We start from the raw sequence: 15,171 nt of genomic DNA, 5'->3' as shown, positions 1-15,171 counted from the left end.
GGTGGGTCAGGTCCCACTAGGTGGGTCATGAGCCCATTTCAGGTGGGTCCCCATTCATTGGGCCCTTAACCACTGCAGCCTGTGTGAAGGGGAGCAAGAAAAAGCATAAGGGCTGCTCACTGCAACTTGAGGAGTGAGTCACCTCTCATCTCCTTAGAGCAGCCCCTTCTACTACATCCCCTTTTCCTCCTCCTCCACCACGACTTCTATTTTCTGTTATTCCCAGCATCATGCCACTTCCTCTCCTTCATTACTAAGTCGACGGAAACAAGTAATGATGGAGTGAGTGTGAGGAGGGTTTTCTGATGACTGGAGGATTTCTGAGGGGTTCTTCAGCTTCCTCTCCCTGCAGAAGTCTGACTAACGCCTGACCGAGCAGCGCCTCTGCTCTCCGAGCGCCTTCCTTCCTTGCTGGGGGAGGGAATCTCCTCTACGCGAGGGGGCGTGGCTTGGGGGAGGGGAAGGTCCGCCCGGGGAACGTTCTGCTGACGTCAGTCTCCTTATTTGGACACTGCCGCGCGGCCCCGGCGTTTCATTCACAAGAGGATAAATTGCCCGCTCCGGCGAGCGGAATCCCCTGCTTGGGTCCGGGGAGGGACATGCGGCGGCGGGGAGGGGCGCGCGGGCCTGGCCGCCAGGAGAGGTATTAAAAGCGACGGGCCAGGCGGACGGCCAGGCGAGCAGTCCCTCCGGCTCTGTTGCGAGCTCCAGTCCCCACTGCCTCCCGGCGAGCCCCAGGAGCGAGGCAGCCATGAAGGTCACCGCGCTGGACTCGCGGCAGCTCAAGCAGCTGCTGCGGAAGGAGCCCGCCGGCTGCCTGGTGCTGGACTGCCGCCCCTACCTCTCCTTCTCGGCCTCCTGCCTGCGCGAGTCGCTCAACGTGAACCTCAACTCCGTGGTGCTCCGGCGCGCCCGCGGCCGCCCCGTGCCCCTGCACTTCGTGGTGCCCGACGAGGCGGCTCGGGGCCGGCTGCTCCTGCCACCCGACGGCGAGCGGCTGGAGAAGGGGGTGCCGCCCCCGGCGCGGCGCCTGAAGGCGGTGATCGTGCTGGACCAGAACACCCGGCACTGCCGCAAGCTCAAGAAGGAGAGCACGGCGCAGATCGTGCTGAACACGCTGCTGACCAGCCTGCCCGAGGCCGGCGCCAGGGTCTGCTTCCTGAAAGGTGAGCGGGGGAGGCGGCTGGCACCCAACCGGGCTGGAGGCTGGGGGAGGAAGAGCCCAACCCTATGCATGCCTACTCGGAAGTAAGTCCCATCATAGTCAATGGGGCTTACTCCCAGGAAAGTGTGGCTTGGATGGCGGCCTGAAAGCCCAAGCCTGTGACTGTCTGCTCAGAAGTAAGTCCCATTGTAGTCAATGGGATTGTAGCCGAAGTTAGGTATGTGCTGCTTCTCTTGGCGGAGGCTGGGGAGTGGATGGGCGAGAAGTTGCACCTCCGCAGTTCCCTCTCGGAGACTCTGGTACTGAATCGCGTCCAGCCCTGCTCGAGAATGGCAGCAGCCCTGGGAGTGCCTAGCCCTAGGGGAAGCCACGAATGATGCTGATCACTCTGTGCCCGGCGTGTTGGAGGCGCTTGTCAGTAGGGTGTTAAACGCTGGGCTCGCCTGTAGATGCCACAGCCTGTCTTTGAATCACTCCTCCTTTCCTCCAGCCCCATTGCTGGAGTTCTGGAGGCTCAATGGGAGAGTTCATCATCATTGGGGGGGGGGGGAATCCACTGGTTTAGGATGCCAGGAAGACTTTGCAGACCTGGGTATTAGGCGGGTGAAGTTCCTTCCTGGGGGCAATGTGGCAAGGGTCGGCGTAGTTAAGAATAGATGGCATGGAGGGAGTTGCACAGTGTGCTTTCCAACCAAGAAAGGAGATCAAATTGCCCTGCTGTGGCCAAGGAGCCTCAGCATCCCCCTTGCATCCAGTCCCCAAAATGAATTCCTATTTTTTTATCCACTTTCAAAACAAGAGAGTTGGGAGACTGACTGACTCCAGTTGACCCCCCACCCCAAATTGAAAAGAATATGTGTTTAATATGTGCATGGAGAACAATTGATATCCATTCTGAGGGTGAAGTAGTTGACCCTCAGCAATAATTACTGAGGGGTAATTACTGACCCTGTTGAAATGTCAGATCTGGGTTCCTTTCAGTCAGAATATTACAGTTATCCAAAGAGACACATAGGTGGTGGGGAGATAGGTTCTGAAGTCTCAAAATGAATGGTTTGGGCGAGCCTGGGTGGAAGCGTTTCAGAATTTGCTTTCCGTTCTGAGTTTGTATTCCGGCAGCTTTGGCCTGCTTCCCAAGTTCAATCCTAGTGTAGTAAATGTGCCTGCTGATCAATTAGCATAGATGCATGGGCTCTGGGAGCACACCAAGGGTCCAACCTTTCAGAATCGCACATCTTCCCACCTCTTAAACCAAAGGAAGTCAGTAGGGTGAAAAACCTGCAGTGCCCCCCAAAGGATAGTTCCTTGCAAATTGTGAAATGAACCATCTTTGCCAACCAATTTTCTGCAAGCATTGTGAGATGAAGTAAAGCTACCTGTGAATAGTTGTCTCTCTGGAGAATAATTGTGCTTTTGTCACAGTAGAATAATAGTGCATTTAACCCATTTCTGCTCAGCCCACAGGTGTACACATTTGATCTCTGTTGCATACATGCAACTTTGGGCAGAAATGGCTTAAAGTCACAAAGCTGGTCCTGGTAAAGGTATTATGCTCCTGATTGGGGGGAGGGAAGAGTCTACCTTCACCCCACTATTGCCCTACTAATGTCTACTGCCATTGGGAGAGATGGTCTCCCAAACTAATTTTTCAGACGCTCTTTTGTTTCAGTGCTGAACATGAAGCAAAATCTACACAGTATGCCTAACTCAAATGGCGGCCTGTGCAGTTTTCCTTCAACAGTAGTACTTCATTTCTGTTTAAAATGCCTTTGAAGTAGCCGGACATGTTGGGGTTCTCACTCCTGTTGCAGTGGTACAGAGCTCAGTGGAGCTGCGTTGATCAAACCTCAGTAATCCTGTGTCACCATCTGGCCCCAGAAGATTCTGGAATGGCTGATCAATACAGTGATTCTGTCCCAAGACCCCAGTAATATGTATTTCTCTAGCCTACATGTATAGAGATAGGTATCAAGAGGATAACATATTGAAGGTTCTTGAAAGAGCTTTGAAAGACAGACTTATAGAGAGTGTAAGAACTCGTAACTCTGCACTCTAAAACCTAAAAACTGTGTTCTAGTTGGAATGCACAGTGTTGTTGCTGTGGGTTGCATTTAACGTCTGGAAATTGGTTACATGTGTGTTTTTTGAGTCATAAACCATTTCTCTTTCTGAGTTTTCTATGGCTTTCAGTTCTGACTTGAATGGTTTTGCTATAAAGTAATAAAAAACTCCTGGGGTTTATCTGAAGGGTTTTGTCTGTACAGTGACGTGTGAGAGAAAATTCACTATTGAATGGAATGAAGTTTCTAAGCAGGGTTGGACTTGGGCAGTCATCCTGAGATAAAGGCATGAGTCAGAACTGTTGTCAGTGAACAGCTGCCATAGAGCTGCAGTTCAGCTCTTCAGGGAATTGCTTTTACTGTTGAGTGACATAATCCTTGTTAGGTCTTTCCTTTAATTTAATTTTTTTAAAAGAATTTTCTTAGGGGTCTTAGACCTGCAGTTATACAAGGGTAGATTTTGTTTTTGGAGAGAAAAACCTGAGGAATAGTACTGATTGAGAATGATTCCCAGCTAAAGTTTGAAAAATCCTCATTTCATGTCTGCATTGCTGTTATGTGTTCCACAATAATCACAGATTTCTGTAAAAATTCACCTCTTGTCAATAAGGCTTTTTCCTGGCATTGATACATTTCATTCTGAAATGGCTACCTTTTGTTTTGTTTATGTAGGGGCAACACATCTCTGAAGGGTGTATAATTTTGGTGTTTTGTCTTACTCTGAAACAAGTCATTCTTTTTCCAAAGGGAGGCTGCAGACCTAAATGTCATTTTAGAAGGTGGGCGATTCTGCTGCCTCTTTGCTGTGCCTTGAATTTTAATCATTAATGGTGAAAATGAAGCAACTCTCTAGCAAGATGAGTAATATAGTATTCACAGAAATAATAGCAAAGGAGTTCAGTGAGTGGGGGGAGAATAAGCCATGAGCTAGAGAGTTGGAGGTTTTGCTGAAAAGGTGACTCATAATAAGAACTGCTTGCAAATCCTGTGAATACTCAAGGGCTTCTGGTTTCTTCTCACCTCCTAAGCAAAGACAATATCAATCCAAGAGAAATGAGTGGCAAAGAGAAAACCATTTTCTCTTTGGCCTGATTCCCTTGTTTGTTCATTTGTGAAACCATGGGCAGAGAATGACAGAATAGATAGAATGATTAAATAATATATAAAACTATATCTGCAGACTGCCAGCAGGTAGACAAGGGGGTGATGGAATTGCTTTCAAAGCAACAAGGAGGAAGAAAGTTGACTGTTCACAATGAATGTATGAAGCATAATGAGTCAGACCATTGGTCCATTTGGCTAGGTACTGTCTACACTGGCTAGCAGGAGCAATCCAGGGTTTCCGGTAGAGACCTTCCCCAGCTGTACATGCCAATGCCAGGGACTGAACTTGGAAACCAGTGCACACAACACACATTGTACACACTGAGTCCCTTCCCCATTTACATGCTCAGTATATGTTTTCATGGGTGACAGAGACTTTTAGATCTGCATTCAGATGATCAAACTACTTTGATGCCCTCTCCCCAGGTTAGCCATGCCCTACATCAGCCTACCAAGTGGGAAGAAGAATTTTGCCATACCTCAACTACTGATGTGTGGTGAAGTGATTATATGATTTCACCATCCTTTTAAAATTCCGTGCTTTCATTAATAATGGGCTTCCTTATCCAGTTTTTAAAAGTGTTTATATGGTGGCGTTTAGTGGAGAACAAAGAAGAGATGTGGATATTCTGCATTGCAGATACTCTATAAATAGTGTTGTTGGAATCTGTTGAAGCTCATGCTAACTTTTAATTGACATTGGATTGATTCCTTCATTCTGTATTTCTCGCCATCAATATCCTAAAAATGTTCAGCATGCAGCCACTCAAGAGAGATGATATGCTAGAAATCTGAGCGAGTTGTTAATGCCAGCTTATGCGATGCTGGGTAGTATTCCTTGGGTAGAGATTCATACCCTCAATCTATCCAGTGTGGTTATCTCCACTTGTAAAGGTACAGAAATATGGTTCTTTGAATGGCCAGATTCATTGAAACAGTTGTATCCGGCTGCTTTTTAGTTAGAAGCATTGCACACAGATTTTTGCAGTGCCATGTGAATGGAGCAAAACCTGTGTTGCTTTTGTGACAGTGCAGACTTGTACACAGTGTGGTTGACATGCATATATGCCACACTTGCTCAGAAACAAGCTCTTAACTGAGAGATTCATCTTCATTAATTGTGCAGTAAACTTAGCAGATCTATTTAACAGTGCAGAACTGTTCATCTGGGGCTATTTGGTTGGCTGAGTCTATCCTAGGAGTTCATTAAGTTTCATGGCTCTTAATGGATCCATTTTATTTGTCCAGGGGCAAGGAAATAAGCATTAGTAATCAGTGGATTTTTTAAAAAACAAAGGGCTCCTCTGCATTTGCTTTTTCTTAAACGGTCAGAAACATGAAACTATCCAATAAATACTCTTTTAAAAAATACAAAATAGTTAGGTTTTGTCTACAATCCTTTAAACAGAACCAACATATTTCCATTTGCAAAAAAAACTGTAATTCTGATTATTTTGTTTTTTGACAAAGTAACAACTGGTAATATTTTTCCTTTGGCTGAGCACTGCATAATATTTGCAGAAAAAAATCCTCCTTTTTATGAAAGAAATGGTATAGCAAATCATGCAACATCTCACATTTTTGTTAGTGATCCAGAACAATTAAGTGGGTTTCCTCCCCTCCTAATTCATATTTCTTTGTTTGCTTCTTTCCCCCAGGAGGATATGAAACCTTTTATTCGCAGTACCCTGAGTTCTGTGTAGATGTAAAGCCTGTATCCCAAGAGAGGACTGAAAATGAGAGAAGCATCAACAACCTGTATGAGAAACACTGCATTTACCACAAACCAGCATATGATCAGGTGTGTTTAGGGGAAGATATGACTAATTCCACCTACGCTTGGGCTCCTTGGGGTTCTTCCTGTCATCATCCTGTTCATAACTGACTAGCTCACTTTTATTCATGTCTGGTAATGTGACAAAAGAAGACAGCATGCATGTCTGCCATGTTCCAGATGAGAGATTCAGGTGGTCCTGTCTACCAATGGTGTTATGTGAACAAATGGAAGAGGTGAAATTAGAGACCCATGTATGTGATCAAATAGCACCAATGTGGTTCCGTGATTATGTATATGCTTCTAAAAATGTGAGGCATGGATGTTATGACTCTACCTGTTCCACAAAAGTAGCATAATTAGAGGAACTGCATAAGGTTATCCACCTGTTTATGACTCAGTCCTGGGGCATTTAATACTAGCAGTATTTGGCTATGTGTTTGGTATTGCTACTGGGCTACTAATAAGTTCACTCTTCATGCTTCACATTGTAATTGGACTATGTGCAGATTCTCAGCATGAGTTAATTCTATATGTGCTATAATGTTAGTGCTATTATATTTTAGATACTTGGGTCAACAGATCACATGACCATATAAACACCCCAGGACCCATGTATGTTCTGTGATTGTGCAGAAAATATTACCTGGAGCAGGGATAACCTCTAATACTGCAGAAAGAGGTTTGAAATTGCGTGGACATTGAATGCCTAGTGACATCTCTGAGAAGGGCAGGGCCCAGCAAGATTTCTAGTGATCAAGGAGACAGGCAAGCGTCAGTGACCTACATCACTCATTGTCTCTTCCTCTGTCCAGCACCAACAAAATTATGCAGATATGGCCTTAATTTATACAGTGCTTAATTTATACAGTGTAATTTATACACTGTTGGGAACACCAAACATTCCATAGTAGTTTGTTTCTTGGTGGAGAACTTGGCTTGTTGTGACATAATCTTTTTAAAGCCCTGACTAGGTACATGGGTGTAGTAACAATGACTGTTATTTTATCTTGTACTAAATATACCATGAGATGTGTGATCATACATACCTTTTGGTGGATTTTCCCATATGTAGATAGGAGTGCTGGCTCAACAGAGGTGCAAGTCTCAGGGGCCCAGGTATTGGCCCAGTCAGGTGGGTCTTTCATGAGCTGGGCCCCTCAGCCAGTGCCCAATTTAGCTGATGCCACTCCTGAGGAAAGCTGGAATAGCTCTGATTGTACACTTTCACAAAATGAAAACCTTTAATTTTCTGAAAGGACTTATCTGTTGCTGAGATTGCTAGTGAGCAGCAATACAAGCCTCATAGGGAACTCTCAACATGTGTGGGCTTGAGGTGATCAACAATCTGAATTAGAGCACCACTTGCCCACCAGCCTCATGCTCAAAGGGTTATTCTAGTAACAGTCCTGATAGTGCAGATGGGAGCAGCAGGATCAGCCTGGGAGGCAAAGCTGCTGTTACGAAGGTAGTGAAAGTGGCCCTCAATGCCCCCACGCACAGAAACCACTTCTCTTACAAGGTTCTTCCTGTTTGGGTGTTCTTGTGGTTGTGCAGAATGGTGTCTGGAATAACCCTGTTACCAAAGGACAGCCTACACCCTGTGTGGAGTTTCTCTACTGGTGGAAAATTAAAAAACCGCACACAAAAATGTTTCCCTGTAATTACATGTGGTTCTTTGTCTTTCAGGGTGGCCCGGTGGAGATCCTGCCCTTCCTGTACCTTGGCAGTGCCTACCATGCTTCCAAGTGTGAGTTCTTAGCCAATCTGAACATCACTGCACTCCTGAATGTCTCCAGGAAGAGCTCTGAGCCCTTTACAGACCAATACTGCTATAAATGGATTCCAGTGGAAGACAGTCACACAGCAGACATCAGCTCACACTTCCAGGAAGCTATAGAATTTATCGGTGAGTAAATCTCTCTTGCAGACAAAAAACAAGCATCATGTCACTTCTGGCATCAACCTGCATCACACAAGTATAGTTTCACTGAAACGAATAGCATGACTCTGGTGTAAATGGTCTGAAAAATAGTGTGGTGCACATATTACACTGACTACGGTATGTTCTCCAGTGGTGTTGCAATACCATCATCCACGTTCCTAATACTCCTTATCTCACCTCTCCATATCTCTGCCTCTCTGTAAGGGATATTTTATATATGACAAAATACCTACATGGAAATAAGTTGCATGAATTCATGTAGTGTGGCTTAGTAAAAGTTTTAAGAGGTTAAGATAAAATTCACTGCTCACACCTTTTAAAAAGTAAATCATCCTTCACCCTTATGATACTGATATGATGTTAACAGGGGTCAGTTTGATTGCAGCTTTAATCAGCTGACTGGCCCCATGATTGAGAAAGTACTCATAATGCATGCAAATCCTAGCCAGTTTCCTTAATCACTTTAAAAGTAGGTTTAGTGGTGTATGTAGAGGGATAGTTTGAATGACCTCCTTTCACCCACACCCAATATTAAGAAAATTCACACAGAAGTCACAAAGGGGCCTAAGGTGCATGTACATACCATGACCTGAGCAGGCACATCCATGGGGTCAGTAGAATGATTAATGTACTGTATCTTCCAAGCCAGTTTACAATTAAATATTAATATCACAGAAATTGGCCTATGAGGGTTACAAAAATATCTAGCATAAAATAGCAACTGGGAAAGCCTTAAGTCACTTGCTTTAACACTTCCAGAGCTGATGAGAGTAGGAAGGTGGAGCTGCTGACCAGGAGAGCCCCAGGAGCATTTGACATATGCAGAGAGGGCAAGATCATTTAGTGATGGAACAACTGCCTACCAGTATGCCACAAACTTGAGTCATTGATACCCTGTTTTAAGAAAGTGTTTCAGCAACCAGTAGATACAATTTGAAAGTCTCCTTTGGCTTTTTCAAACAAGAACCTCTAGCTGTTCACAAACTATTACAGCATTATCCATGGGTTTTGTACCAGGACTTGCAAACTTCAGTTTCTGCCATGTACTATACTCGTTACATACTCTTATATAAGCCACTATCTCTCAGCCTCAGTCCCCCAACTTCAATTTGGGAATAATTCAAACCTACCTTACAGGGTTATTGTAGGATTACTGAGATAATGTATGTGACCTATTTAATAGCAAACTATTGCTATCCCTTTAATGCTATAAATAATAGAATTGCAGCTGTAGCTTATTTGGCTTTTCAGTTTTAAATTGAGAATGCTATATTTGCTTCCAAGAACATATTAATTTTTTTAAACTTGTATCAAGCAGTCTCACAATTTGCAATTCAAATATTTAATCCTCAAGACAATACAGCATGGCAGATATATCTAATGATCATTTTTCAAAATTAAGATGAAACTTGGGAATGTGTTGCTCAAGTTCCCCAAAGCAGGGCCAAAGCTATTTTTATTCCATTTTGTACAAGGAGCTTATTTTCAGCAGTTTTTTTCATCTTAACCTTAACAATAATTGAATTGTGTGAGTAACCTTGGGGCCTCCTGTGGCATAAAATGGTAGTTCTGCCTAAGCCATCTATAGCCGGACTTAAGTCCAAGTGCCACTTATCCAGGATTATAATTAGAGATTTTAGACTATTGTGCACTTTGTGGTGGAAACTCCAGGAATCCAGGAGTTGACATCCCTGTTTAAAATGCATACTGAGTGTCTACCAAAAGAGCCCACAGGGTGGGGACAAAAGCAGTACCTTTCATGCGCCTTAACCAATGAGGGGATAGGAACATCTCCTCAACAGATTGGAGGGGAATATGCAGCATACCCGCACCTTTTGCCACACAGTTGTGCTGCTTGAGAAAAGAGCCTGAGTTCTTTTGTGATATTGTAGTATTTGTCATTGATGTTTTAGATCTGCTACTGTTCAGCAAGATGAGGAGGTGGAAAGCCTCATTGTCTTTTATTCAATCTTGTTAGTCTATTATACAGCCATAAATGCTATTTGAATAAATCTGGTTACTGCCAGGTTGCAGTTGGCAGGCACTGTGGAATTTTATTTTCTGGCAATTTGAAAATTTAGTCAGTTTGAGAAACACCTTCTGGCAGCCCTATACATTTAGGAAAGGGCTTTTGGTATAAGGTTTGGAAAGTCATTTGCATACCAATTATTTTAGCCACTTCTTGCTTGTGAGATGCTCGGCCAATTAGCACATGTGGCCATAATGCTTCTAAGCTCATCTGTCACAACTGTGAAGGCCAGAAACTTAAAACAAAAATGTTTCCAAAGACCCAATGGGTAGTTGAAAGTGCCCCAGTCATGTGTTGCTTGCCCCTTCTCTAAAAGTTGACTCTTAACATCCGCTTGTAACGAAAACTGATATATTCAATGTGTTGCTCTTTCCTTCTAGATTGCACCAGACGGGCAGGGGGCAAAATCTTGGTGCACTGCGAAGCTGGAATTTCTCGCTCTCCCACGATCTGCATGGCTTATCTCATGAAAATGAGAAAGTTCCGTCTGGAGGAGGCGTTTGATTACATCAAACAACGGAGGAGTCTGATCTCGCCAAACTTTGGTTTCATGGGCCAGCTGCTACAGTATGAGTCAGAAATATTGTCTTCTGCTCCTAGCCCGCCTGTCACCTCTTGCAAAAGGGATGCTGTGTCTTTCTTCACAGAAGAACTGACTTTGAGCAAAAGCTTTGAAGGCTCCTGTTATGCTTTTCCTACCTCAGTTTTGAATTCCGTGCCCATTCACTCCCCAGCCCATCCACTAAAACTGAACCCAATTGCTACATCGTCATCCTGCTGGACCTTACTGGGAGCAAGAGACAATACAATCTCATGAGCTTCAGAGTGAGAGAATGAGAGACTGTACAACCAAACATTTCATCAACTTGCAATATAGAGGACCTTAAGAATTTCATTCATACCAAGGCATTTAACGTGAGGGTGTCATCTATACCAGGAAGGGTGTTTATACTGAGAGGCAGTTGGCGTTCAAAGCTTGGGCTAGCTATGCAGTTTCAAGTCCTTATCTTGTCTAGCTAGCTCTTGCTTTAGCTTGAATTACATTGGATTTGATTTTGAGCCAGAAGATGCTCTTCCCCAAAGTAGACACCCTTCATTATAGATGAGAACATATCTTAATGGACACAGGCTAGGCCATGCTTTCAAAAGAGTGAATGTCTTTAAAAATGTATGCATCTTGAAGAGATTTTTGTTTTTTAAAGAACTTCTGGACTGTGTGTGCATCTACTACTGTACTTCCAGGCCTTGCTGGAGGAAAGAGTCACATAAAAAAATAGTCATACCTGTCTGATTGCTTCTCAGTTCCTGTCTCCCTCACTCTCTTTAATTACAGCCTTGTTTTTAAAGAGTAAGCAATAAACAGCTGTGTCAGGAAGGCAGAGCTGTGATGGAAAGCACAATTTACGAAAGGAGCAAACCCTGACATTTTGATGGTGGCAAAAACTTGAATGTCTGCATTTTCCTGTTTTGCTTTTTTTCTTTAGTCCTAGGCTGCAGGATATGAGCACATCAGAAAGAGGGGAGAGGGATAGTAAACTCTTCTTGCACCTGCTAGTCCTCCATTCCTGATGACTTGTATCAGAGCTTTGCATTTTCCCAGAAGTCTCAGATGCTTGTCATTTCTGGATCAGAGCTAGGTAGATTTCTAGATGGCCTAAGACTGATCCAGAACTTAAAATGCCAATGGCTGTGTGGGAAACATACCTTGCTTTCCAACTGAATCCAGCTCAGGTTTCCTTAACTTAAAGGTGTGTACTGTGGTGGCTAAAAGACAGAGCTTCAAATCAGGACTTCCGTGATTTGAATCTCACCTCTGCCTTGAATTCTCTACTGGGTGGCCTTAAGTAAGCCATTCCCTTTCAGCTTGCAGCTATTCTAGGTGCAATATGAAGATAATAATACTTACCTTACAGGATTGTTGTAAGGATAACATCAAGAATATTACTTGTGAAGCATATTTTTGCAAACTCGGAATGCACTGTATAATGTTAAGTATTATTACTCATTCTAGGACATCTTCTTCCAATCCAGGAGGTTCCTGCTATTTCTGCAGGGGACATAGACCATAGCAAATGTCCTCCATTTCAGACCGCAATTATGGCCCCTCTAAACCTTGCTCAGTCACCAGATATGGCTGCAATGTTTTCATTGCAATATCCACAAATGATAGCAACAGGGCTATGGGTAGATGAGAGTGTGGCAGACACACAAATGGACACACATGATGAGAGCCAGCCATCACTTGACAATGTGCATTGTTGTGTCACTGCTTAGCTGTTCCTGGCATCTTGTGGTGGAAAGGCCACGATACACCTGCATATTCTGTTCCTTGGCTATGACTGGCTTAAGGGCCAAAACACCAATCAAAATATGGTTGATCAGTAACTGGTAGGACTAACTTTTGTGGATAAGTTAACAGTGCGAAAATCAGGAGAAACTGTCCAGTCTACTCCGATAGACCCCTGGTCTGTTGTTGAGAGCGCTACTTCTTGTTTTATACTGGTCTTTAAGCAACTTGGAGTGGAGAAGCTGGAATTGTGGCTGAAATGATCACACCCTCTAGCCTATCTATCACCTATCAATTGGTTTCATAAAGAATTGTTTTAGAATTCTCAAATGCTTACCCAGTCAAGGTTATTTTTTTCTGCTCATCGCAGTTTGAATTTCTGGATTTTTAGCTTGGAAAAAAGGGGGGGAGAGAGCAGCTCTGGAAATGACTGCATCAATCTAATGGAAGTGTGATCAATCTGTGCATTGTGTGGTCTCAATGAATGTTGTGCGGCTTACTGTTCCATATATTGGTCTCTACCATGTCCCGTTTGTGGGAGTGGAATAATTTCATTTCTTAGCCAAAGGGGACACTTTTGCAGGGGATCTATTTGTTTAGCTTGTGTGTCTGCAGGTGGTTCAATGTGCTGCTATTGCTTTGTCTATCACATTTAAAAATACATATGGAAAATGGCAATAATTGCCTAGAAAACTTGTGACTGTGAACAAAACCTTTTTAAAAAAAATAAAGTATAAAATAATAATTAAAACACTTTTTGTTCCATGGATGACATGTGTCCAGGCAGATGACTTGGGGGGGGGGGGGGAGAGAAGTACTGTTATGGTCCAGGGCACATGGTTATTATAAAGGACTATGAAAATATGCTGGCCAAAGGGTGGAAGTGTGGAGTTCTTCATAGGGGTGCTACAGCACTGCTATATCCCATGTGGAGAGGTAGCAAAAGTCTCTTCCTTGTAAGTCCCTTCCTTGCACATTCCTAAATGGAATGTGTTTAATGTCTCTATCCAATTAAACACCATATGAGAACACTCAGGACCACTATTCCTTTCTCAAAACTACCAATCCTAGCATTTCTTGTGTGGGAATCGGGACCATTGAACAGTTTTAAAGCTGTAATAATCCAGCTTCCCCCACCAGCTTTTGGAGTGGGAGAAGACTATGGTAATGGAATTGGTCTGAAGCTAGCTAGAACAATTGATATTTGTATTGAGTGCATATCCTGCAGATTTTCTTGTGCTTAAACATATAGATCTAACATATAGATCTTTTTGGAATAAGACTTTCCCCTGGTGACTTGCATATGCTAATACACTGCATATTAAACCAACCAGTGCCCTAAATCAGGGGTGCCCAAACCCTGGCCCTGGGGCCACATGCAGTCCTTGAGGCTTCTCAATGCAGCCCTCAGGGAGCCCCCAGTCTCCAATGAGCCTCTGGCCCTCTGGAGATTTGCTGGAGCCCCCACTGGCCCAATGCAACTGCTCTCAATGTGAGGGAGACTGTTTGACTCCACTGCTTGCTGTTTCATGTCTGTGATGCAGCAAAGGAAAGGTCAGCCTTGCTTTGTGCAAGGCCTTTTATAGGCCTTGAGCTATTGCAAGACCTTCATTCATTCATATAAGTTCATCTTTAATATATTCATTTATGTAAACTTCTGCAAATTTATTCAAATTTTAAATGTAAATTAATTTTTTTTCCCCCGGGGCCCCCCGGGGCCCCGACACAGTGTCAGAGAGATGATGTGGCCCTCCAGCCAAAAACTTTGGGCACCCCTGCCCTAAATTAAGAGCTCTGTTGTTGGGTTGATCATGTGAAACGTGCTCAGTGGAAGCCAGTGTTTTTCTAATACATAGAAGTAAATCTGATTAGCATAATACTGACCTCCTTGCAATTGTGTGTTGGACTGAGTCAGGGTCTGTTTCAGACATTCAAAAATACTTTTAAAACCAAGGGCAAGAGTCTTCCAGCTGTTCTACCCAATTTATTCTTACAAATTGAAAAAAAACAGTGATGTTTTTATGTGATCAGGTTTCATGATCAATTGCCCATTGTATTATTCAAGGCAGTGCTTTCCAGCGCAGAAAATACTTGCAAGCGATTAAAACAATTATAATAGCTTTCTTCCCTTTCATACATTGCTTTTTAAGGCATGGAACAATGGTTTTTATATTGTCTTATAGAGGGCCCTGGGCTTCCTTGGTTGCTTATCAGGATGTCACAAGAACATCAGTAATGGTGGAAAAGCTTCCCTTTTCTGACCTCTGTTCCTTACAGTAAGCAGACACAGGAGCATGTGCTCCAAGGGTATACAAGATGAGAGTTCCCTGAGATTGCCCCAGGGAAACTCCTCGAAGTTCTCTTGAATATGTTCCCATTGGAGAATCCCAAGCCTTGCGCCATGTACACTCTTAGAACACATTCCATATTCTCCTATGACTTTAGAGCCCAATCCTATGCATACCTACTCAGAAGGAAGTTCCATTTATAGTTAATGGAGCTTACTCCCTCCCATGTAAATGTGGATAGGATTGCAGCCAAATTTATATTAACAGATTTCTCTGTATTTTAAAAATGGCTTGTTTAGTACAAATGCCTAGGACCAAATTGAATTTCAGGGCTGATTTCACAGAATAATAATATGCAGAAATCATACAGAACTCGATGGCACTTCAGACATCTTGGCAATCCCTGTAATGATACTCTTTATAACAATCCTGTCAAGTAGGAGAGTACAGGTACTATTTTTTTTTCCATATTGCAGATGTAGGGTTGAGGGCAAGCGAGTAATGGCTTGAGTTAAAACA

General features: G+C 43.5%; 1 protein-coding gene across 1 annotated transcript; it reads left to right on the top strand.

The window, feature by feature from the left end:
- The first annotated feature begins 575 nt into the window (after positions 1-575).
- On the top strand, positions 576-13,052 carry DUSP5 (dual specificity phosphatase 5). Its single transcript, XM_066620401.1, has 4 exons — positions 576-1,166; positions 5,988-6,130; positions 7,793-8,012; positions 10,458-13,052. Exons 1-4 carry the CDS (start codon positions 752-754, stop codon positions 10,892-10,894), a joined length of 1,215 nt encoding a protein of 404 aa, XP_066476498.1. The 5' UTR covers positions 576-751; the 3' UTR covers positions 10,895-13,052.
- Positions 13,053-15,171: the final 2,119 nt, after the last annotated feature.

This window comes from Tiliqua scincoides, chromosome 3 (genome assembly GCF_035046505.1).
Source record: "Tiliqua scincoides isolate rTilSci1 chromosome 3, rTilSci1.hap2, whole genome shotgun sequence".
NCBI lineage: Eukaryota > Metazoa > Chordata > Lepidosauria > Squamata > Scincidae > Tiliqua > Tiliqua scincoides.
The sequence above is the reverse complement of the archived record's forward strand: the minus strand, read 5'-3'. Positions and strand labels throughout refer to the sequence as shown.

What these genes read in the sequence shown, in the direction of transcription:
- DUSP5 (XM_066620401.1), top strand. Translation starts at nt 752, where the DNA reads ATGAAGGTCACCGCGCTGGACTCGCGGCAGCTCAAGCAGCTGCTGCGG. An exon ending in ACAAACCAGCATATGATCAG is followed by an intron (nt 6,131 to 7,792) that starts GTGTGTTTAGGG and finishes TTTGTCTTTCAG; the next exon opens with GGTGGCCCGGTGGAGATCCT. An exon ending in GGAAGCTATAGAATTTATCG is followed by an intron (nt 8,013 to 10,457) that starts GTGAGTAAATCT and finishes CTTTCCTTCTAG; the next exon opens with ATTGCACCAGACGGGCAGGG.